The 25,164-nt window shown below is 46.1% G+C and overlaps 1 protein-coding gene across 1 annotated transcript in view; it reads left to right on the top strand.

Annotated features, from left to right (window-relative positions):
* Nucleotides 1-25,164, top strand: part of AGAP1 (ArfGAP with GTPase domain, ankyrin repeat and PH domain 1) — a 339,370-nt gene that overhangs the window by 156,670 nt on the left and 157,536 nt on the right. Inside the window, exon 8 of the mRNA XM_055079504.1 lies at nt 17,568-17,726. Coding sequence (XP_054935479.1) covers nt 17,568-17,726 — 159 coding nt within the window. The remainder of the gene's footprint in view (nt 1-17,567; nt 17,727-25,164) is intronic.

The raw sequence follows: 25,164 nt of genomic DNA, 5'->3' as shown, positions 1-25,164 counted from the left end.
ATTGTTCTTTCTCTCTTTGTTATTTCCTTTTCCTGTTGATTCTATTTGTCACCTTTCTTGCACAACTAACTCATTTAATCAAGTTAGCTATGTTTCTGGGCTTGAAATTTTATTCCATTGACCTACTTTCTCCACGTTGTGTGGATTTACCACATTGTCTTAGATTCATGGCTCAATTTATATCTGGTAATGTAACATATAACATGGTTTCATATTACTTTTTTATTTTATAGTGTTTCTTGGTTATTGCCACCATTTATTTTTTCCAGTAAACTTCGGAATAACTTGAAACCTTTCTCTACCCCGCTAAAAATAATCTCATTGTGACTCTGACTGTCATTGCTGTTAATCTATGAATTAATTGTGGAGGAACTTACATCTTAACTATATTGAGTTTATCATAGAACACAATTCTTTCCCAGTTTATTCAAACTTATTATATACCCCTCAGTAAAGTTTTAACACTTTTTTCCATTTAGATCCTGTATGTGTCCTGTTAATCCATTCTATTACATTATAATTTTTGGTGAAATGTGAAGCTGATACTTGGTGGGGTGAGGGGTTGTCTATTCTATCATCTAAGTGGTAAGAAATAAGAAAGATCCTAATTTTTGTATGTTTTATATCCAGCCATCTCACTGCACTCTTCCTTAGTTGGAATAATTATCCAGATGTTTCTCTTAGCTTTCTAGTGTGCGGTCGTAATGCATTCCATGTTTCAAACATTATGATGCCTAACTGTATGTCAGTGTTGACTTTTAGTTTCTCCCAACCAATTTAATGATTTGGATACCTTATCGCTTTGCCTCCTGTACCATTCACTTACCATCATTACTGAGTCTGCTGCATGCCCAGCCCTGATGGGTGCTCTGGAGATTCAGGGGGCCCTCCCTCCAAGGGCTTACACTTCAACGGGGGGGTGGAAGAATCAGAAGATAAACACACACGCAAGACCACTGAAGCTGGTGGTAATTGCTAAAGGGTCTAAAAGGGGCAATTGGATAGAAAATTACTTGCAGGAGTTGGTGGTCTTATGTTATTCCTAGTATCGGGGAGTGGTTTGCCAGTATTGGAATGCTGACTACCTTTCAAACATTAAAATGCTAGAAGTGTGATGATCTTACTACCGAGTTTCGCCAGGGACTTGGGGAAGAGGAGGAAAAACACATTGTCATACCTGATACTGCATACCTGCATACTGATAACCCAGCCTGGGTCTCATCTGGGGGCTCGTGAGTTAACCAGAACAGAAGAGCTGCAGTGACGACGGGGTGGCTGCCGGCTCCACGGGGCACCTGTGGGATGCAGGCACTGCAGGCTGAGGGACACGTTCAGGAAGAGTTGACCAGTGACATCCCCACCAACCCCACTGGGAAAGTCAGCAGCATGCCTGGGGAGGATACCCTGATGTGGGCGCTCGTGCTTTTGCAAGAGAAGGAAGCAGGTTGGAAAACTCAGACCTCTGAAACGTAAATGAATGGCAAGGAAGGGCAGCTCTGACCATGAGGGACGTAATGGAGGTATGCCAGCCCGCCCATGAACTTGTATTGTTGGTCAGAGACGAACCCACCTGTCAGCACGTGCCACACACGTGCCCCAGGGCTGCAGAGTCTGTTCAGCCCTGCTCTTATTCATAAACATGAGTGGACAACCAAGACGTTTGTGGAGACCAACAGTCAAAACGTGAAAGACCAACATAAGCAAAAGGACAACTGATCTTGGAAGAAAGAGAGTGATAATTTGGGGAAAGGGAACTTAAGAGGAAATTACAGCTAGTATCATCAGAAAGATTTAAGAGGTTGCTTTTTGTATTCCAAAAGGAAACGAACAAAAGATGACATGAAAAACCTGGGGAGAAAGAGTTCTTGGAAATTAAGGAGAAAGTTTGCAAAAATAAAAATTTCAGTAGATGGATTACGTACTATAAAGAACTTGGCTTTAAAGATACTGTTGGCAATATAGCAGAAGAAAATATGCCAGAGGTGACAAAGGAAATGCCAGTGTCTTCCCATCTGAAGAGTCAAGTATCAAACTGGATGGGAGAGGAAGCTCTGTACACATGGACAAATCCCCAAAAGCATCCAAGATAAGGGAAGACTGAGGTTACCTATCAAGGAAGAAAACTCTGATAGTCCTTGACCTTCTCAAGAGTAACACCTTGTATTTGTTACAAGAACAAATAAGTTTGAATCTAGAAGGTTATGTAGAGCCAAACTATTATCAGTCAAGTGTGAAGACATTTTTGGATCACATACAGGGATATAGAACATTTCCCTCTCAATGGATTTCTGAAAAAATTACTTAAGCATCTACTTCAGGAAGAAGAAGAAGAAGGAGAAGGAGGAGAAGAATCCAGAAGATATTTCTTGATTCAGTCCTGGTTAAATTCCACCTTCCCCATCCCATCTTCCCCTTCCTCCAAGGTCACTTGCTGAGGATGCCCAGGGCAGTATCTGCCATTTCCATTCCTTCAGCATGGAACCTGCATTGCCATTCTAACGGGAACCCATCGGAAACCACATTTTAGAGTCTGCCCAACTGTCATTTCAGGGATGCTTCCAGAGAAGGGGGTCAAATGTCCAAAAATATTTTCTGACACGAGTTTTTGGCTGGGTTGGTAGAATAATATTCATATATGACAGAATATAGGATTGTTTCAGCTCTGACGGGTATTTTGACATTTCAGTAGAAAGCAGGAAAACGTAATGGCCAACAGTGGGGGCTTTGGAGTCAGAAACACTAAACTGAATCCCATCTTCCCCACCTTAGGACCTAAATCCCAGCTTCCTCATCTTGAAAATGGGAAAACAGTGCCTACCCCCATCCTTGTAAGGGTGGCACACTGCACGCCTTTCCAAAGCCCGACCCGGGGTGACTCTTCAGAACTGTATCAGGCATCCGTCATAATGGTTGTGCTATCACTAGTGAAGAAAAGAAAGGAAGAGGGTTGAGAAGTTGTGCTTTTGAATTAATTTTGGTAAATGCCATGAAGTGTTTATTTAGCCTTTGAGTAGACATAGTGGGTCAGAATCAACTAAACGCATGCCCCGCAACCCACAGCTCCCCCCATGATGGCAGTGAGCTGGGCAGCCGGAGAAATGCCCTTCCGGACTTCCCTGGATCTCCATGGGGGGCTCTTCCCCAGTTCTGTGTGTCCATCCTCTCTTTATTCCTGCGTTCGCCGTAACTCCTGGTTGCGACATTTGCTTCCTAGATGACGGCTATCTTCTCATCCCTAAAGTGTGTCTTTGTCGGGTATTTGCAACTGTGGGTGTGTTTTTATCCTAACCAGATTGATGCTGAGACCTTCGTGCCGGGGAGACCTTTCCCGCTTGTCCTCCACCTCCCCCCACTCAGGCCCCCAGCGGTTTCAAAATATGAAAGCCGTCTGGAGGGTTGAGGCTGATTTTCCAGGGGTGGGGGCAGGGATCTCAATGTGTTTTGAGTATTGAACCGCTGTGGACATCCAAAGTCTCAACCATGCTGTGTCCCTCCACACTTCAGTAATCAGGGCATCCAGCAAACCCATAAAAAACCCAACTAATAGCATGAATATTCAGTGACCTAGAATACTAATTAGTGTCATGAATATTAATGTGATCGGACTTGCTTTTTCCTCTCCTCTTTCTCTCCCATCCTCTTTCTCCCTCTCTCCCTCTCTCTTTTTTTTTTTTTTTTTCCACTTAGCCGGCTCTAAAGATGGGTCATAATGAGAGCATTTAAGAGGGAGCGCGCTCTCCGCCGTGACAGGGACCGGGGTAATAAGGAGAGCTTGATTAACGCGGAACACTTGGGGGAGAGATGAGAGGCTTCACGTGGGCCTGGTCGGGGGAGGCAATGAGACCCCGGCAGCTCTGTGGCTGCTCCTGGAGATTAATGAGGCCTGAGAGTGCATTAGGAACAGTGACAAAGGTTTGATCTAATGGGCTCAGTCATTTTTCCTTTGAGTGACAGACGCACAGAAGTAATTGGCTGTGCAGAATGGCAGCTCATTGGCGGTACTTAAGGATACATTATCCCCGTTGTGTGGCCCGCAGAGGCTGTTTATCAAAACTGCTCACACTGCAGACGCTGAGTCGCTAAGCTGCTGCTACAGTGGTAATAGCTATTTAAAAAAATAATAATAATAACGCAACATGCAACATCAAAACTAGATCCGTGGTTGTCTTGTAGAAACAAAGTTTTTCTTTGTTTAGTTTCAAATGGTCTAGGAGACGTTTTCATAACTCCGGAGTCTGTGGAATCTGTTCTGTGCACCGGATGAGCAGGCTCCTCCCGGTGGGTCGAGTCGCAGGCTCGTTAGGACATCAGAGCCCTTGGTCAGCCGATTATTTCTCACACTTCGGATTCTGTTTACAGCATGAATCCGCCGATACATAAATTGGATGCTTTGGCCAAACACCCTTCTAGCAGCTGTGGTGGAACACTTGCAGATGGTCGCCTTCTTGGTTGAGAATTAATTTGCTGGAGAATCTACTCCCCAAAATCAGTATCACGTGATGATGTCTGCTTCCATAAACCAGGTTTTATTGGAGTAGGTTTTGATGGCTAATTAAGAATTCATTATTTTTAGGTTAAAAACGTTTTGTGGGGTTTCTCTAAGAAGTTGGTGACATCTGAAATGAAATGGCTCTAAAGTTATTGTTTGATTCTTTATAAGAGTTTTGGCATCTGCTTTTAGGAGAAATGCCTTCTTACTGTTAGTTGTTTTTATGTTTAGACGTTTCTCCCACTGAGATTTAGGCAGATGTCTGCTACATTGTTTCCATCATTAACTTGTAAACTCTTTGAGGCGCAGACCATTATTTCTGTTCCTTTGTTATCCTCTCCTAGCTTCGTGACCTAGCAATTATTTTTGCATTAAGTAAATATTCCTGAGTATCGCCCATCATGTGAGATGTAAGTGATAAATATTGAGAGTAAGTATTGTTTGCTTTCAGATAACGGTTCCTCCATTGCAACATTCCGTGATCAAGATCATTGGGGTACAGTTCACATATAAATCAAAGCCATACCTTCCAGTTTAAGGAAACTGTCTTCAATCATTTGAACTCTAAATGGAGTATTCTTTTCTGTAAGAACTGACAAAAGCAAGTTAATCCTTGATGATTTCCGTTAAAAACATAGAAGGATGATGGAGATACTGAGCCATACATCTCTATGGGAACAGATATCCCGATAAGTAAATAAAAGTTGCTTTAGAAACTTTTCCCCCATCTCAAAAATGTGTGTGTTCAGTGATGAATAGTGTTTCAGCTGTTGACATGATGCTTTCAAGATTGGGAAAATGGTCAGCATTGAGAGAGCTCTAGGAAAGAGGGCGGCTTTCACTGACCCAACGGCCTTCAGCGAGGTAGCTGGCCGGGGGGCCTCGGCTGGGACCAGGGCCTTGGGTTAGAGCCTTTCTGTGCTAGAGGCAAGTCTGTGGTTGGCCCACTTGCTCCATAATCATTCCCACATTGGCAGAGGAGAACTTTTCCAAGTAGTCATGATGTTTTACCAGCTCCAAACCTTGTGGCCTGGCATTTTGAGAAACCACGCATACAGAGACCGCGCTTCTCTCTCTGGAATATTCCTAGTGAGTGGCTAAACCCCAAAACATCCTGACCCACAAACAAGCAGCCCCCCTTCACGTCATCAGAGTTGCAAACATGCAGTTCCTCAGTGCCCTCACCCCCTACAGGCTCTCTCTGTTCAGTCCTAAGAGCTGGTTCTGTGAAGCCTGGATGGGAGAGGAAGAAGTCCAAGAGAGCACTTCTGGGGGTGGGGCTGTGTGGCCACCTCCCTGAAAGGGCTTATAAAATTCAGTGAGAGCCAGGGAAGACTCCCCTCAAAGCAGTGCTGTCAAGTCACGCTGAATTTTGTGCGAAACACACCTATGGTACATATCAGATGGAGGAGAAAGAATATTTTAAAGACAGGACTATTACGCACGGCAAAGGAGGAAACTGAACTATTGAATCAAGTTGTTGGGGGCATAGAACCAAATAAGAAACTAGGAGAGAAGATGATATGAGCATCTTGGATTTTCTGTCTTAGAAAACATTATTACTTGAGTGCTATATTCATATTTTATTGCTTAAAAAAATCCTTAGTTTTAGCCTCCTTTTGTGTAATGTCACCATACCTCATTATAACTGTATTGCATGTAAACTTGTTCATGTAACCCGTACCAAGAAATGGCTTTTGTAGGTAAGTAAGCATCGTGTAAGCATCATGTGCATAAGCGTAAGTAAGCGTTACGGTGACGCTCTCCATAGCCACCTTCAGAACCCGTAGTAGCAAGTGTTCCTCAGGCAGATATAGATACAAATGTGCAGGATGAGAAGTGCAGGTGTCGTTTTGCAGTGATGAATGCTGGGCCATCCAACTAGAAAAAGCAGATTTTGTCATTGCGATAAATATTTAAACTCTTTCCAAATATCAGAACTTACCTTCTGATTGTGCTTAATATTTTCTTCTTAATTTATACCAAACACCAAATTCTCTCCATCCCCAAGGCGGAGCAGCATCCCAGGGATGGGATGTAAGCAGGACCATGGATACTGTAGCTCACCTGTCCTTGCCCGTCAGGTAATCTCATTCATCCATTGCTTGCGTTATGTCCCAAGCACATGATTTCTTTCCTCTCTGTCTTTCCTTTTATAAACTCTACTTCTGATGACTTTGGCATTACCTTTGGAATTTGGGGAGACTAAGAGTGAGAAGTCCCAACGCTAAATAGCTGTACTGGTCCACATACAGGAGTAGGTGTTCAAGAAACACCATCGGTGAATGCGTGTTTGGGCTCACGTGAAGTGATGAATGACGAGGACACCAAAACACAGATAGGAGGCAAACAGTCCGAGCAGTTTACACATGAAGAGACAACCGCCACGAGAGAAACAGGAGTAAAATATCCAGATTCTTAGGTTTTAAAGTCAAACAAAATTAGCAGTATCACCATTTTTGCTAAAAAATTAAACTGTAGAGAAAAGGACAACTCACTGTTGGCAAAATTAATAACAACTACTGTCTTCAGAGGCTTTGCAGTATACGAAGTACTTTATGTAATTTGGTCCTTGTATTAACCACAGGGGGCATATTATGATCATCATCATTATTATCTCCATTTTATCATCATTGTTACTGTTCTATCCGTTTTACAAATTCTGAACTGACTTGTTTTCAGGATGCCCAGGTTCCATCTTCTTCTAGCCCACGGGTCATTAAGAAAATTAATTAATAACATATATCATGAGTCAGAAAGATGTTGATGCTGTTTAACCCAGTAATAACTCTTCTGGGATGTCAGCCTAAGGAAAAGTCTAAAAGTAGAAGATGTCCTTTGCAGTATTGTTTATAATGATGGGAAATTGCAAGCAATCAAAACTATCCAGATGTAGGAAAATGGCAGTGTAAGTTATCTACATTTAATCTGTAAGATGTTATATGTCTGAAATTATTTGAAGGTTTTGGAACAACATGGGGAAATGGCTGGGAAGTCATAATACAGAAGTGTTATAGAATATTACATCTTTTCTATTGTCATAATTAAGAAAAATATATGCACATGTTCAGTAATGAGTTGATCTATTAGATGGGATTTTGGTAGACTTCTATTTTACATTATTTGTGTATCTGCATAACCTTGCAAAATAAGTTTCAGTAATTTATAGAACAAAACATACTCCCATTTTTTTCCCCATGACATCATCTTTAGAACAGGGAGAAATCAGAATAAAATGAGCTATTTCTACATTTTAGGAAATAACCATGAACTATCTAGTTACAGGATTTTCAATTCTGGGCATGGCCACAGTGTTGCATTTAGTGTAATTACATTTGTCATTACCACTGGGTCTGGACTCTGTACATTCTTTTTTCTCTGGTAAGCATACTGCAGAAAACATATAACCAAAAAAAAAAAAAAACGCATAGCATTCTGAGAAACACAAGAGTCCTATCTCAATAGTAGATGTGTTGAATTGCACGCTTTTACAAAACAAGTATCACATAATGTGGAGTCCTGAATGCCTGCATCTTTAAGAAAAGCTACTGAAGGTGTCCTTGGAAAAAAAATCCTCTTAGCCTGAAATCCTGGTTGCCAAAAGGAGGGCAGATTTCCAATGCAAATAGTGAGGCGAATGGGCCCTCCTCACAGGCACTTAAATCATTTGTATCTCACTTTTTATGGTAGTGTTGTGAATTATATTATTTTTGGGTTTATAATTAGAGGACGGAACAGATGGCGAAGGCCTAGTTTGAAGTGATGTGGCCATTAGAAGAGCCTCGGTCGTCCAGTCCTGATTTCAGCAGACCTGGTTTTCCTACCCGCACTCGGAATGGGGCATGGTGTAGCTGTAGGTTTGCACAGTAGCCTTGAACTGAGTTTTTATAACATTTGAAACCACATAGGAATGAAATAGGGCCTATAAGAGCAATCGCTGTTTCAGAGGGTGAGGCCTTCGAGGGGAAGAGTGAGTTCCTATCAATCCTATTTCTGTAATTATGATTTTTTTTTTTAATTACAAAGTCCCACAATGGACATAAATGTCTCTTTCACACTCACGTGCTCATAGAATCTTCTTTGGGTTTTTCTCCTCCACTCTCAGTGTACGAAAAACTTCATTATCGCCGTCACCAAGCGTTTCTGCCCTTTTCCAGGCTGTTTCACCAATAAGTCAGATGCCAAGTATTGTTTTCCTAGTTGCAGGCTTGGTAGGGTCAAGTCTCATTATTGAAGGTAGACCAAAATCAGGATGTGCAGTGAGCAGAATTCTATACTAAGAAGAAAAAAAAAAAGATTGTTGATGAATCTCTGTTTAAATGCTATGAAAAGCCTTATTTCAGGGGATATTTTTAAAAATCAGAACAGGCTATTTTTAATGTAATAAGCCTATAGCTTAAAAGAGGAATTCTCCCTTTGATGTCATTTGGTGGATGAAAACATGCTTGTTCAATAGAAAACCAGCATCTTTTTCATGCTCGTGTGAGATCAGGCAACATACTGATATTCATTCAGCTATAAATGCCATATTCACTTTGAAATGCAAATTGTTTAAAGAAAAATAGCATATGGTGGAGGTAAGTACCTTTTCAAATCAACTCTTACACTTTAGGGATGTAAGCAAAGCTAAAATTATTCTTTGGGAAGAATCTGGCGCTTTTGACACATGGAAGCTTGCACTAATCAGCCGGCCCAGTGGGCACACACATCTCCATATCAAGGCGCTGGTGTGGGGCTCCGTGGATTAGCATCCTAATGCGGCCGCCCCTGCTCAGCAAGGCCAGCAGCCAGCTGATCAGTAGAGGGGATCTTTGAGGACACACTCTCCTGTGTTCAGAATGGGCCAGGAAGTCGACCACGTATGTCATCATAACGCAGATACTGTTTGGGAAAAAAAAAAATACTGAGACAATACCAAATGGGTCCTTTTGTGCCTCACTTCCTCTGGATGCCAGCATCCCATAGTTTGTAGGGCTGGGCCGCTCTTTGGGATACAACATCGGTGAAGCTGTCTCCTTGCTCCTTGGTGACTTCTTCTCATACTTCCTGATCTGACCTCTGCATTCACAAACCATTCAAATGAGTTTTTGGGGGGTTGGGGGGTCAGTTTTATTGATTAACATACACGTACAAAGTGCAAAATCCTAAGTTCCAGCTAAGTGTACGGGTGACCAGCACAGAAGTCAAATAGCGGCAGGTGGCCGGCAGCCCAGGAAGCCCCCGGGCCCCATCCCATCGCCGTCCACATCTTCCCTACACGCGCACAAGGCTGAGCGTCGTCTCATCCCCACTCCGTAGATGGGCTTTGCCTGTGGGGTTTGACCCATTGAATGGTTGTTTCCGACCAGGACAGGTGGAGCCCTCGGGTTTGTCTTCTTTGGATCCACATCCTGTCTGTGGTGTCTGTCCTGTTGTGACCCATGTCAGAGGCCATTCATTCTTATTGGTGTGGATCTACCATGAGGGACCCACTGGTGGATGGATGGACGTTTCAGCCATTCTCAGTAATTCTGCCGTGAACATTCTTGTACGTGTGTTCTGGTGGATTGTTTCTGCATGTCTGTATGATTTTTTTTGTCCTTTTTTTATTTTTTGATTTTTTTATTACAGTATAGTTGCTGTACAATATTATATGAGTTACAGGTGCACAATATAGTGAGTCACAATTCTTAAAGGTTATACTCCATTTAGAGTTACTAAAAAATATTGGCTATGTTCCCTGTGTTGTACAGTATATTCTTGTAGCTTATTTTATACCTAATAGTTTGTACCACTTACTCCCCTCTCCCCACTGGTAACAGCTACTTCGTTCTCTATATCTGTGTGTCTGCTTCTTTTTTTGTTGTATTCACTAATTTGTTGTATTTTTTAGATTCCACATTAAGTGATATCATATAGCATTTGTCTTTCTCTGTCTGACTTATTTCACTTAGCGTAGTGACCTCCAAGTCCATCCATGTTGCTGCAAATGGCAAAATGTGATTCTTTTGTATGGCTGCGTAATATTCCAGTGTGTGTGAGTGTGTGTGTGTGTGTGTGTGTGTGTGTGTACACCACATCTTCTTTATCCATTCATCTGTTTATGTTGGTGTGATTTTAATCCAGAGGGATGTGAAAGAAAAAAGAAGAATCTTTTAAGAGACAAAAAACGAATTGGGCTGTTCTGTGAAAGCTTTACATCAGGTTTGGGTTGTCGGGGGATAGTGTTAGGTAGTGTGCCCTCTTTCCATATTATTATTTACAGAGATGGGCCAATTCCGAAGTCTAAAATAAATCTACAGTGTTCCATGAAGTTTCTCCTGAAGCTCCCAGCAGGCGTGATATCCTGCCTCTTTGACCTTCTCACGGCTCTTGTGTTCCTTGCCCTGCATTTTGGCCACTCGTGGGCTTGTCTGAGGCCTTCTCCTGGACCACACGGTGGCTGGTCCAGGGACTGTCTTCTTCACCGTGCCCAGCACAGCAGGGGTTCCATGCAGTGAGACAAGGAAATGTAGTAGGTTGGTGTTAGAACTGGTGGCCAGGACCGTGCAGGGTCCGATTTTACCCTCCCTGCAAGTTCAGCCAGCCTGCCTGTTTCCTGGATGGTGAGACCCCTGGGTCAGGACAAATGACAGCTTGTTCCTTACAGCAGTAGCAGTGGCCAGAGTCTCAGCAGTGTCGTGCACCAGTTCCCTCGGGGTCAGGTGACACCAGCATACACAGTGCATCACATTACAGGAGAGGAACCCCGAGCTTAGGAAACCCCAGGCTCGTATAATGGGGTACAGGCACGCCTGCCCAGCCTTTGCCCTGGAACGTGACGTTATCATCCCGACAACACACAAATCCGCCCTCCTCTGGAGGAAGAGTCTCTCCATCATCCAAGTCTGTTCACTGCAGAGACATTCCTGAAAAGATCATCAGAACGAAAAGGTGCCACCCCCCTGTGCCGTGCCGTGAAGGACCCGTGGACCTGTCTCCCAACAGGAGGGAGGTATCCTGGGAGAGCTCAGGCCCAGGGAGGGTGGAAGGTGGGGATGAGGGGAGAGAAGGGAAGGAAAGATGAAAAGTGCCCTTCCCACCCACAGGCAGGCACAGCCCTGGTGGCTCATCTCGGGGAGGCGAGCATCCGCCCGCCTCCTTTTAAGGCCTTGTGTCTGCTCGGAGCTCAGTGAGCTAGAACCAGTTGTTAGACCTGCCCCCTCTGCTCCAGGGGAGGGGACGTCCCAGTCTGGCTTGTGGAACCTCTTCTCTGTAGAGAAACACAGACGTGCCTGAAAGACGGCAAGTTCCAGCCCTGTTCTGAGTGCCCCCCTGTTGGAGAGACCCCAGCCTCTTGTCTTGTTTTCTTGAAATTCCGTAGCAAACAGATACGGTTTAGGTGGTCAGCTGGCTGGGAGAGGAAGCAGTCTTTCTCCCCTGGGCACCACCAGGGCCCTGGTCGGGCAGGGCCCCTCTCAGACCGTGTGCCCCTGCGGTGATGAGCTAATCAACACGGCAGCCGCCCCGCCCCGAGCGAGGTGTGTCTGTGGATCGTTGTGGGCCATTTGGGCTTTAGATCCCCAGCTCTTCCTCTCGATCGCCGGGAGCCGAGGCCTCTGCCTCACTTCAGGCCGACCCTGACTGCCCTTAGAACAGTGTTTAGGCATCACTTGATCGCAGGTGGTCTTGATTCTAAGACCCTTCGCTCTCAGGGAATCAGATAAGTCACAAGTGAGAACTCCAGATCCACAGCCTTAATTAATACCTTATTAATGTGAAATGAATTGCCATCCGATGAGAGAGGTCACCCTTGAGTACTCTGAGAGGAGAGAAAGTGATTTGAAACTTAGCATCTCCTTATATGCTTAGAGGGGCTCTCAAAAGTGGTGAACACTCCCTGAGTGCTAAACACGTAGGGCAGACGCAGGGAGAGGGCAGCATTACTTGACCAGTTAGTTAGGTTCGTTCAGGAACAGAAATGAACTTACGCACTAGCCTCTGTTGGGTGTGCGTGGGTGCGTGTGTGCACTTGAAAATAAGCATCAGAAATTATGACATAAAATACTATCATTCGATTTTAACTCTTGTGTAGTTACTGAAGATATTCATGAAACAGTTGGAGGGTAGTTGGTTGCTTTGACTGAAGGATTTACTCAAAGTAAGTAGACATGCCTCAAAGTATGACCACTGGCCCAAGACTGCTCATGCCTGGGACGAGATGTGTCCTGAGCCACATTCAGCCAGCAAGGCCACTTTCACAGTGTCATGACCAAGTCTATGGACCACTGGTTTGCTTCAGAGTTGGAACATGTGTCTTTATGCATTTACATTTACAGGCAAGCGCCTGTTTATGGAACTCCAAAGTGTATATATTTAGGGCGGAAACAATATTTCTTACCCTTCACATTTTTTTTTTTTGTTTCCTTATGTCACAATTAGTTGATCTTCTATTATTTGATTTTCAGGAACATTTTAACTGAAATTAAAGTGAATGGGCGCGTGTATACAAAACAGATTTACTCTCTTGAGAGAAAACGAGGAATGTTTCCCTTCCGAAATGAAGATCGTCCTCTGTATATTTTCGGAAGGTTTTGTAACTCGTGGTCACCAAAGATCAGGAACTAGGCAGCTGGTAAATGAGTGAAGTTGGCGGGGCAGGAGGGCTGGTGTGGGCCCTGGCTTCTTGCGGTGTAGATTCAGACAACCCAGACAGATTCAAGGGACGGAGTCAACTGTTTCTGAGCATAAACATAGGCCCGTGGCTGCCACACATTCTTATTTTTCAAACGATGCCAGAAACCACAGGTTTTTAGATGCACACTCCCAAATTAATTCTACTTAAAAAAGAAATCATTGCCCTCTAAGCAAAAACACATCTATGAGCTCAACCCAGACGCCAGGCCCCAAGATTATGGATCTGTTTTAAAACTTTACTTCTCTAACCATGTGGCCATGTACACACATTCATTTGGCCAAAATTCAGTCCTGGTGTCTCTGTTTAGTCTGGCAATTGGGAATTGGGTGTGGTTGGAATAAGAAGACCCTCGCCAGCTGGAGGGCCCTCAGGGTGGGCTTTCTGAATGATTCCACGCAGCTGTTTTGGGTCTCGTACGGATTCTGCAATCAGACACCAGGACCACACAGCCTTGACAGGAGTTTCTTCACCCCAGAGATCCCAGTTTGGTTCCTTGGGGGCCCCTCAGGAGCTAAACCCCAGAGTGGATCCACCAGCAGCTTAATGTGCTGAAAATTCCATTCGACAAACAGTGGAAGTTTAAAAACCAGATGTATGATCAGCATCATCACATAGTTTTTCATCAGCTTGTACATTTTAAGGAATCTACTCTTTCCCTGGTAGACGTTTGGCCTTAAGATGAAGAACTTGTCATCCTAAGACTACCTCTTTATCCGATGTCTCCGTTTGAATGTTTCCTGCATCCCTGACCCAGAGTTCAGATGGACTTGGTTGTCCTGAGTGCCTGTGGCTACTTATTCCTGGACTTTGGCACCAAGTAGTCAGTGCTAGATGCACTAAGATCATTCTCTCTGCCTTTTTTTTTTTTTTTTTTTTTTTTTCTCTCTACCTTTTGACTGGAGTATGTCACGAGGGTTTGGGGCTGGTCATCCTCGGAGCCAATATTCCTGGACTTTGGCACCAAGTAGTCAGTGCTAGATGCACTAAGATCATTCTCTCTACCTTTTGACTGGAGTATGTCACGAGGGTTTGGGGCTGGTCGTCCTCGGAGCCACACCCCAGACAGAGTGAACAAGGAAGGGGGCGCTGCTGGACTCATGTGCCCAAAGATGGATGGGTGGTGAATTTATTTTTGGTTTTTCAGGTGTTTGGGCCTTGTGTGCCTACAGGTGGTATGAAATGAGGTTTTGTGGACAAATCCCACACTTGATAACGACTTGTCAGGGGTACGGATGAGCTCTGAAGGGAGGACGGAATCCTGCCCCTGACGTTCTCACCAAACAGTAGGTATCCCCGAGGGCAGCACGGGCTCAGGGGGCCCGGCTCAGAGTGGGGTCGCAGCCCACATGCAGCTTCTCATCGCGCTTTTTCTCCTATTCTCTTTCCATCGCTTCCTTTTCCTTCCACCCACCATAAAAATGTTAGCTTTTTTTTTTAAAATAAAGCTTTTTGTATACAATTAGTTTTTATCTATTTATTTACTTATTTTTGGCTGCATTGGGTCTCTGTTGCTGCGCGCGGGCTTTCTCCAGTTGCGGTGAGCAGGGGCTACTCTTCGTTGCGGTACATGCGCTTCTCACTGCGGTGGCTTCTCTTGTTGCAGAGCACGGGCTCTAGGCGCACAGGCTCAGTAGTTATGGCACGCAGGCTCAGTAGTTATGGCACGCGGGCTCAGTAGTTGTGGCTCACGGGCTCTAGGCGCACAGGCTCAGTAGTTGTGGCGCACAGGCTTAGTTTCTCTGAGGCACGTGGGATCTTCCCGTACCAGGGCGTGAACCCGTGTCCCCTGCATTGGCAGGCGGATTCTTAACCCCTGCACCACCAGGGAAGTCCCTTAACGTTAGCGTTTTTATGAATTCACGTGGTGAAAGTAGAAGGGGCCTCAGAGCCTCAGGAGTTGCTGTGACCCCCTCTTAAATGGTGGGCGTGCGGGACCAGTGTCCCCACAGGGCAGGGAAGGCAGAGGCCCACACCCTCCTGCTCAGAAGGGTTTCTTTGCAGAGGGACAGAGGTGTGGGCAGAGAGAAGCCGGCAGGTAGTACAGGCACCAGGGCTGGCAGAGTGGCACCAGGACCCCCTCGGACCCGAAGGGAAAGGAGGGCGGGGGTGGCCCAGGCGAGCCTCCAGCGAAGGGACGGCCAGCCCAGGGCGCCCGCTCAGGGAGGGGGGCCAGGGATGCACATCCCCACGTCACACTCCTGTGCTTCCCCCTCGTTCGGCCCAGCTGGGAGCCAGAGGGAACCCCACAGGTGCCCTCCTCAGAAGGGAGCAGGGCATAGGAGGTGTGGGGAGAAGGTGGTGGCAGACGCGGGTGTCAGCACAGGGTCAGGAGGAGACCCTGCCATGCTGCCCGACAGGTACGCCTGGTCAGCGGCTGGGCGTGCTGTCCGGCTGTCACAATGCCCTATCGTACAGGGATCTGGCCGAGGAGAAGTGCACCCAGAAGACAGCTCCAGGGCACCCTCAGTGATGGATGACACGTGGAGAAAACCCAGAGGAGCGTGTGGTGTGTCCCTTAGTGCTGCCTCTCTGAGCCTTGGCTACTCTGTACCTGTGCGATGCTATGCACCTGGCCCTGCTACCCAGGCTGCTGAGGACCGGTGCTGGAGCGGGCGCCAGCTCTGGCTGACGCTGCCGTTCAGGATGCACGAGTTTCCGCGTTTTTAGGGCTCGGACAGGTCCTAAAATCAGAACATCAGAGTCGGGAGGGAGATGGGAAACTGGCTCAAGACCCTCTGCAGCTCAGCCGAGGAACCAGGGCGGGTGCACTTCCCGGGAGCACCTTTGATCTCAGTGGTCCGCGGCGGGGAAGAGCTGTCGTTGTAGTTTTTGTTTCGTGTTCATGGTTATTTTCCGGTTTAAGTGTTCGGTTTTTAAATCAATCGGAGCTCTCCTGCAGGCCCGCTCATATTTTCACGTGTGCACATGTCACCTGGGGCTCTTATTAAAAAGCAGGGGCGAGGGTGAGGCCAGGGAGCCTGCATTTCGAAGATGCTCCCAGGCGGTGCAGCTGCTTCTGCTACGAGGCCCGCACTGAGGAAGATATATGGGCTCCCATTCTTCCTTTCTTAGGTGGTACTTTTGGCTTTTTTTCTGGAATCCAGTAAACCTGCCTAGGAATACTTACTTTTACGACATTCAAAATGTACCCAGTTCCCACAACAGCATAAAATCGGCATCATTTTTTAAGGCAGAAATATCTTTTTCAAAGCAAAATCCTTCCTCTTCGTTAGCCGCTCGTTTGTCCTATTTGCTCACGTTTGTGTTTCCTCGATGATTTTGTCACTTCCGGATGCTCTGTGCGATGACAGCGAGGACCTTGTTTGTGGTGGAGCCCTGGTTCCCACCTCCGGCTGCTCACCAGAATCACCAAAGTCCTTTTGAAAATGCGTATCCCCTCAAGCTCTATCCCCAGACCTCCTGAATCGAAATTTGAATTTCTTGAAGCCTCTGTTTTTAAAAAGCTCCATGGGTAATTCTGGTAATTGGCCAGATTTGGGAACTACTAATAGGGTCTGTGTATTTAAAATCTTGTGCTATGAAAACCTTCCATGAAAACAATTTTGAACTTAATTGGTTCCAAACTAAAACAATGGGAGGAACGTTTAAAAAAGGAAACCTAATACCTTTGAAGATCTGCCTACAGATCTAACAAACGAACTCACTGGCAGCAAGGTATGACTGGCTGAGCTTTAGAGAAAGGCACTTAATTATGTTTTTGAGTCTAAAATTGGTGTGACCAGATCATAATTCATTTTGATGTTGAGCAACTGATTCCAATCATTAAGTATACAATGGAACCATTTTTCATCGCAGTCTATGTGCGTGCTGTGAAGTTGCTAAGGTTATTTTTCCTCTGCGTAGTCTTCTCAAGGTTAAGAGTAAACTTACCTGGTTTAAGAGTCTGCGTTTCCACCGATGTCGCATCTGGCGACTTTGATTTGTGTTGATCATAAAGTATAGCTTTTCCCCGCGAAAGTAATCCTCTGGCATCAGACAGTTGACCCCCGACTGGCGATCATGTCATTTCCATTGATGTGTGGATGCAGCAGGGCTCCTTCAGCGCCCGGCTTGCTGGCCTGCCAGGAATATCGCTTTTCCCAAAAGTGGGTCTTTTGTCTTCACCGCTGTTCCGTCTAGAGATGGCAGTGGTGGTGGTGGTGTAGTGCATCTTTGTCTTGGATGGTGGTGGGTGTAGCCATCTGAGGCATCGGGTCCTTTGTCAAGCACCATAAGACCTCCTTCACCCTGTTTTCCTCTGGAACGTTGTTTCGTGTGATGCTTCCACTTGCCCTGTATCGGGACGCCGGCTGCTCTCGGTGTCAGGTCCACGGTGTGCAGGCATGTAAGCCCCTAGACTAACTCGTGCCGGCTTCGGGTGTGCAGTGCGCCCTGGTGTTCACCTGACTTGTTTATTCCTAGGGAATGTCACTAGTGCGCCTGGGTCTCAGATGGCGAGCGGCGTCAGCCTGGGCTCCTTCAACAGCCGACCGGACGGCATGCAGCAACGGTCCTACTCTGTCTCCAGTGCCGACCAGTGGAGCGAGGCTACGGTCATTGCAAACTCAGCCATCAGCAGTGGTAAGAGAGGGCACAGCCCCACGGACCTGCGGCCACCTCGCGGTCCTCGGTTGTAAACCAGGGGCTGGACGTGACGCCCCGAGCTCTCCGAGCTCCGCTCTGAGGGCGGCCACCCTGTCGACAATGCCCGGCCCGCCTTCCACCCGTGGAGCGCTTTATCCTTGATCGGCTGTCTCACCCGTGGCATCTCGTGTCCTCCTTTGGTGCAGGGAGCGGCAGATGTTCATTCCCACTTGACAGATTTGGAAACTGAGGCTGCAGGCCGGGCTGAGACCCGACTGCAGGTGGTGTGCCCCTGATCACACTTCCCTACATGATGTGGCCTACACTTTCCATCGTTAGTGTGCATTTTCTGTGGTTAGGCTTTGCGGTGTTTTTGCGTCAGCGGAAAACACATAATTCATTCTCCTTACCGGTTTTCCAAGATTCCTGGTATATCATCGAAGTTTTGGAGAGTCTTCCCTTTTGCCTTTTTTTTTTTTTTTTTTTTTTAAAGTGTGGGCAGCTTCTAGGGAAACAGAGGTGCACACTGGAAACTATCTTGACATATGTGTGAGCGCGTGAATTATGCAGCGTTGAGGCCGCACTTTACCACAGCATGCTTTGCCTGTGGCATTTTGTCTGTGGCCTGTTCACCGGTATTTAAAGGAATTCCCACTGTAGTGTGTCATCTCTCAGACAGGGTTTTAGAGTAATATTAGCATAATTTGTCCTAATTAAAAGATTCAGCATCAGGTCTTCCCTATAGACCCAGCAGCTGCTGCAGCAGGACGTGTGCTCTGGATAAACATCATCCTTATTTCTGGTTACTCCATGCTCCTGCATCAGACGCCGCCGAGCAGAGGCCTTAAAGAAAAGGCATCTCCAAACCAAGGAGGAGGAGTGAGGTCTCGAAAGGCAGCTCCAGCGGGCGCCATAGCAGCGTGGGCTTGGGGGGTACGGACAGCATTGCCCTGTGCCCAGCACGTTCCCGGCTCCTTCCTCAAGACAAAACGGGGTGCTTCGGTAGAGAACGAACGTCTACCTCCGGCCTCTTCAGGGACTGGGCCTTTCGTCTGAAATCCTGACAGCACCTTAAGACGCTCAGTGAAGAGGCTGAAGTCATTGTAAATTAACCGCGTACAGTTTATTCCCTTGTAACGCGACAGCTGCGCGTTCATAGCCGTCAGGTGCCCCGGCAGGCCTGGCGCGGGCCTTCTCAGCAGACACGTCGTGCTCCAGGCAGAGGCCCCCGACCTGCCGAGCAGGTGGCCTTGGCAGGCGGCCTTACCTCTGCAAGCCTCTGTGCTCTGATCTTAAATGGGTGCGTTCTTCTCTCCCTTGCGTGGTCAATAGGTATGTAGGGCAGTGTCCATCTGCGGCTTCTGTCACTGAGCATCTGCTGTGGTTGCCATGGTTACTTTTTTAGGGGGCAAGCAGTTCACGTGCTTAATTGCATTATCACATACTTGGAAATGCAGCCGTTTTTCGACGAGCATTACCCTTACTGTCTGAGTGGGTTCGTTCTGGCACCCTCTGAGAAGGTGCGCTCCCACGTTTGAGGGGGGCAGGCGTCATCAGCTGGCTCTTCCCGGCCTGGTGCACACACTGCCTCGCCCAGCAGCACCCTTTCTAAATCTTTCCTCCTGTGAGTGAGAACCATTGAGTCACCACCACAGCCTGATTAGGGCGGCGGTCTCTAGCTTCTGTTCCTTATGTGCCATAGGAGTTATATTTGGGGAGGGAGTTAGAAGAACAAGTTCCTCAGCAAGAGCCTCACCCCACGTCTTTGCCTTCCCACACTCAGAATATTTCTCCAGAAAAAGCATTGGAAGCAGCCTATTAACCTAAAATCCACTCTCTACCGATATTCCATCTGCAGAATTATCTCTTTGATAAAGACTCCCTAGCTAACTTTCCCTCTACCCAAGAGCTCTTTGCATCTGGTCGTGCGTGTACGCCAAGGCACCTCCACACCGTCACATCAGAGACTCCGTGAGCGCCAGACCCTTGATTTGGTGAGAAGCCTCTTCCCACGGAAGGTGATCGTGTTGGTCCGTACGGGCATATTTATAAAGCACCTGTACGACTGAGGTTGCCTACGGGTGAACGCTGTTTTTAAATTTACAAATCGATTTCTCACATGCCAACGCCCCGGGCGTCCATTGTTCTATCACATTGTGTGTTTGTGAAAGACTAGCTAGGCTTCCTGATGCCCCAGAGCTTGAACCGTGAACACAGGAGATGAGAAACCAGTCTGTGCCCTGGTACGAGCCTACTGCGGGATGTGGATGGAGAAAGCCCTGGGTGAAGTTGTGTAGGTAGTTTAAGGATGGAGAGAGTTAATCAAGGAAAACTTCCCAAAGAGGCTGAAACTTGAGCAACGTTTCAAGAACCAGACGGATTGTGTGTGTGCAAAACCACAGGAGAAAGTTGTTCTAAACATGAAGGCAGTCGGGACAGAGACTTGAAGAGGAGGAAAGGGCAACATGGAACGGCCGAGGGGCCACAAGGAAGTGCAAGGTATTAGTTGGAATGCAGGAAAATGAGGACAGAGAGGAAGAAGAGAGATGAGTATTAAGGGATCAGAATTGCAAAATTAATTAGCATCTTATTTTAAGGCTTACAGCTGACATTTTAAATAGCAAAGATCCAGAGAGACAACAGAATGTTGTACAGAAGTAAGATTCCTATAGTTTCTCAGGGATCTTCCTTCACGCCTGTATTTTCTAAGGATGGATGGTATGTCACACCCAAGATATGATTGAAAAGAGAAACAGTAGTAATGATAATAAGAGCTAATATTTATTGAGGGCTTCATATGGATCATCACATTTGATCCCCGTGGAGTGGATACTGCTCTTAGCTCCATTTTCCAGGTGGGGAGACTCTGGTACAGAAGGGTTCAACATTGCTTGTCCAGAATCACGTCCTGGTAAGGCTGGGATGTGAACCCAGGTGGCCTGATTCTAGGCCTTAGAGTCTACCTCAGCACTTCTCAAGATACGCTTCCCAGACCTGTGGCGGCAGCATCCCCTGGGAACTGGTTAGAAGTGCAGATTCGTAAGTCCCATCCCAGACCCACTGAATCTGAAACTCAGGGGTGGGACCCAGCAACCTTTGTGCCGGCAAACCCTCCATGGAATGATGCTGCATGCTGAAGTTTGAGAACCATTGCTCGCAACCCTTGCTTCTCAGCGTGGCCCACAGACTAACTGCTATCTGACAGCCCCTGGGAGTTGCCTAGAAATGCATAGTCCCAGAGGCTCCAGCAAGACTTCCTGGATCGGAGTGTGCACGTTGTCAAGAATCCTGGGCCATTCGGGTCCACCTGGATGCGGAGTAGCCCTGTCGGCCTGCGGCCAGAGTGATGTCCTGGCTTCCCTCCCGTTAGTGCCATCCTGCCAGACGCCGAGCAGTTGTTAATAAAATCAGGGCACAGGATCTGACGGCTGACTTCAAGAAAACACATTTATGAATGGATTTCAAGACCTCAACTTGGGCACCCACGTTCCCTGCCATGCTTGGAAAATAATCACAAAAGAAACAAACAGTGATTAAGAGCTCTCTGTCGTGCTTTTTCTCTTTACGTCGCAGTGAAATACAAACTCCGCCCTCTTTTTTTTTTTTTTTTTTTTTAATCATTTTCTCTCCCTCACCCCAGTCTCTGGTTTGGATTTCAGAGTCATAAAAAAGCTTACACTGTGCTAGCAGCAGGGACAGGGAGAAGTAAGCAGCTTTTGAATCCAAACGCCCATGTGTTGGTGAATATGCCTTCCCATTGTCCCACATTTTTATTGTACATGATAATACATAACATTGGGGTTCCATTTTTCTCTGCCCCCTTGTCCACACTAAATTAAGACTTTGGCTCCAGAGAACTCTGTAAGGTCTTCCCCTTCAGACGCACAGGTACCCTGGGGGTTTCTGTCTTTTAAGCAGCCGTGAGCAACTCCTAATTAGATAGATGACTTTGTGGTGTGTGAAACTACAAAACAGGAGGTTATGGTTAAATTAAGGGGGGAGAAAAGAAGAATCCATTCTGTGAAATGCAATGCCCCACTGCTTTATGACTATTACTGCTGTAAGGTTTTACATTTAAGTACCTGAGGTTTAAAATTAAATGTCTAATATAATTTGGCGTTGCTAACGTGAGACCCGCATCTGCCCTTAGAGGAAATGCAGACAGCTCAGCTCAGGGTTTCAGATTGCTGTCTGCCGGCTTGCAGCACAGAGGATTGGGTCCCACTCCGACTAAGCACCACATGCTGCTCAGCGTAATTTTTTAAATGCAGAAACATATTCATCTTGAGCTTCTGCGTTGAAAAAGGCTGTTCCGGTAGTACATGAAAAATTAATTTTTTTACATTTTTCCTCACTCTCCTAAGTGTTTGACAGAAGTAATTTTTGCAGCAAGAGAGAATAAAAACTGGTGGCTGTAAATTCCTGTCCTGGAACCTCTTGTGTAGATTCTTTATGGACCCAGAATTGATCTACATGTCAGACCCTGTTGTGGTTTAAACTGTTTATCACGGTAATGGCAGGAGTGAGCCTGTGAACACCAACTTATAATCCTGGGTGAAAGAAATTGGTGTTTGCAGTCAATGAAGGGGCAGCTCAGCTTTATTGATAGATTCAGAACAATTATCTCTGCAACAACTGTTGGCCGAGAATTCTCTACAATCTCATTGGGAGCCTGTGATTTTTTTTTTTTTTTTTGATTAATCATTTCTCTATAGGTAATTTTCTCTAGAAGTGCTAGCCAAGAGTTAGTATGACTGTGGGTGGCAGGGGACCCCCGGGGGGGTCATCTGTAGTATACTTAGCTGTCATACCTTTGCTCCGAGGCAAAATGCATTTTCAGGTGCCTCCCACCTGTGCTGAGGGCCCGAGCCAATGCCACGAACCCTGTGCCTCCGTCTGCGAGTGGTCCCACGTGTCTCGGCAAGCCTGGCAGCCTGCCACACCATCTCCTACCACCGCCAGCTGTGGGCTGAGGGTCTCAGCGGTGGCCATTGCCGTGGCAGCCAAACTCCCCGCTCCTCTTGACTGTCAGGTTGTTCTGATGGCTCCACTCCATCTCTGATGGCTTCATTCCAAGACTTAATCTCCTGCTACCCTGGCTGCCCATCACCGGCAGTACTGCACTGCTTCAGATGACTCTTGAACATTTCACTTCCACCTGCCTCCACCAGGCCACCGTCCAGCCTTGTCAGCCTCAAGTATAAAAACCATACCCATCTTTCACTCTTCCACATGGAAGGTGTGTGTGTGCCCATTTCCTTCTAACCATTTAACCACACATCTTCCCACCAGAATCTATGGTTATTAGACAACCACTCTTGAATCAGAAGCGCTTGCATTTTTGCTAACTTTTAAATATTTTTTGTCCTCATGGACATTTTTTACAAGGTTTGTTTTAATGGTAGAAGTTAGAAACACAGGTTTCAGCTCTGGTCGTTGTGTCCTGCACTTCCTTTGGTTTCTCCTTTCTCATAGAGCCAGCCCCAGGAGGAGCAGGCAGCCCTGCATTTGAGATTACAGAGAGCATGCCGTAACTCTGGGCTCTGGGAAGGTTTACTGTCAGTTCATTAATTTTAGTTTTTACAGCTTGAGCACTTTTTTTCTCTTCTTGGATTCTATGCTAACAATTTTATCATGTGACCAGGAGGTGGCGGTAGTGTGACACTACAGCTCTCACTTTTTTTTTTTTTCCTTTTTAACTCAAGTATAGTTGATGTACAATATTGTGTTAGTTTCAGGTGTACAGCAGAGTGATTCAGTTATACCTATATATCTATTCTTTTTTGGATTGTTTTCCATTATAGGTTATTACAAGATACTGAATGTCATTTCCTGTGCTATACAGTAGGTCCTTGTTGGTTACCTATTTTATGGACAGTAGTATGTATCTATTAATCCCAAATTCCTAATTTATACCCCCTGTTTCCCCTTTGGTAACCATAAGTTTGTTTCCTATGTCTGTGAGTCTGTCTGTTTTCTAAATAAATTCAGTCGTATCATTTTTTCAGGTTCCACCTGTAAGTTATATCATACGATATTTGTCTTTATCTGACTTACTTCACTTAGTATGATATTTTCTAGGTCCATCCATGTTTTTGCAAATGGTATTATTTCATTCTTTTTATAACTGAGTAATATTCCATTTATATGTATACCACATCTTTATCCATTCATCCGTCAATGGACATTTAGGTTGCTTCCATGTCTTGGCTATTGTAAATAGTGCTGCTATGAACATTGGGGGTGCACTTATCTTTTCAAATTAGAGTTTTCTCTGGATATATGCCCAGGAGTGGGATTGCAGGATCATACGGTAGCTGTATTTTTAGTTTTTTAAGGAACCTCCGTAGTGTTCCCCATAGTGGCTGCACCAATTTACATTCCCACCAGCAGTGGAGGAGGGTTCCCTTTTCTCCACACCCTCTCCAGCATTTATTGTTCGTAGATTTTTTGATGATGGGCGTTCTGACTGGTGTGGGTTAATACCTCATTGTAGTTTTGATTTGCATTTCTCTAATAATTAGCGATGTTGAGCATCTTTTCATGTGCCTGTTTGGCCATCTCACCTAGAGTCTGAATTTGTACAGCTGCCTCTCTGTGTCAGGAGCTTGACAGCTAATGCCCATTTCCTGAGAATCATTATCCCTGTTTCATAAGTGAGGTTCCAAAAGGTCGAGAACCTTAAGACCACACCCTTAATAGCCAGAATTCAAACCCAGGTCTTTCTGATTCCAAAGCTTATAGTTTTCCCCTCTGCTATTTTTTTTAAAGGAGAAATGAATTCTTAGTTTTAAAACAACGTATCATAAAAATTGTTTATCTTTTCATAGAGCTTGCTTTTGAAGGGAAGGTAGACATTTTCCCTTCTCTCACTTCTGCTGAACTTTGCCTTTCTCATCTGTTTCTCCCCAGTCTCGGCTGGCATTCAGCCAGCCAAGGTTGTCATCAACCTTCAGCTAAGCTCAGTATTAGAGGACCCGTGGGCTCTCATCTCAAAGCTGGGCACGCCCGGTCTCGGCCGCCGAGGTCTGTTCCCCCCCACCACAGGCTCGTCGGCCTAATTAAAGGGATGACCCCAGTTCCCTTCTGCAGGCAGAACCTGCTTCCCTTTCTCTGCATGGGACCGAGGAGAAAGCAGAAGCTTCCTAGGGTATCTGGCCGCAGGGGGTAAAAGGTGTATTTTTTTTTCCTCCCAATCAGAACGTTGTTACTTTGTACTCTGCCTCCTCAGTTCCTTCCTAACAGCTATTTCTAGCAGCAGGTGCTGACTAGGGGAAACGCTGCCCCAGTATCAGACCGGGAGCAGGAGATTGCATACCTGCAGGCCAGCACTTCTCCTGTTGCCTGGCAAACGTCTAGAAATCATTTTAAACAGGTGTTAGAGCAGGATACTGTTGCCAGTTGCTATGGTACCTGGACCATATCTTTTGGCCTC

This window comes from Physeter macrocephalus, chromosome 2 (genome assembly GCF_002837175.3).
Source record: "Physeter macrocephalus isolate SW-GA chromosome 2, ASM283717v5, whole genome shotgun sequence".
Taxonomy (NCBI): Eukaryota; Metazoa; Chordata; class Mammalia; order Artiodactyla; family Physeteridae; genus Physeter; species Physeter macrocephalus.
This window is presented reverse-complemented; position numbering and strand designations above follow the sequence as displayed.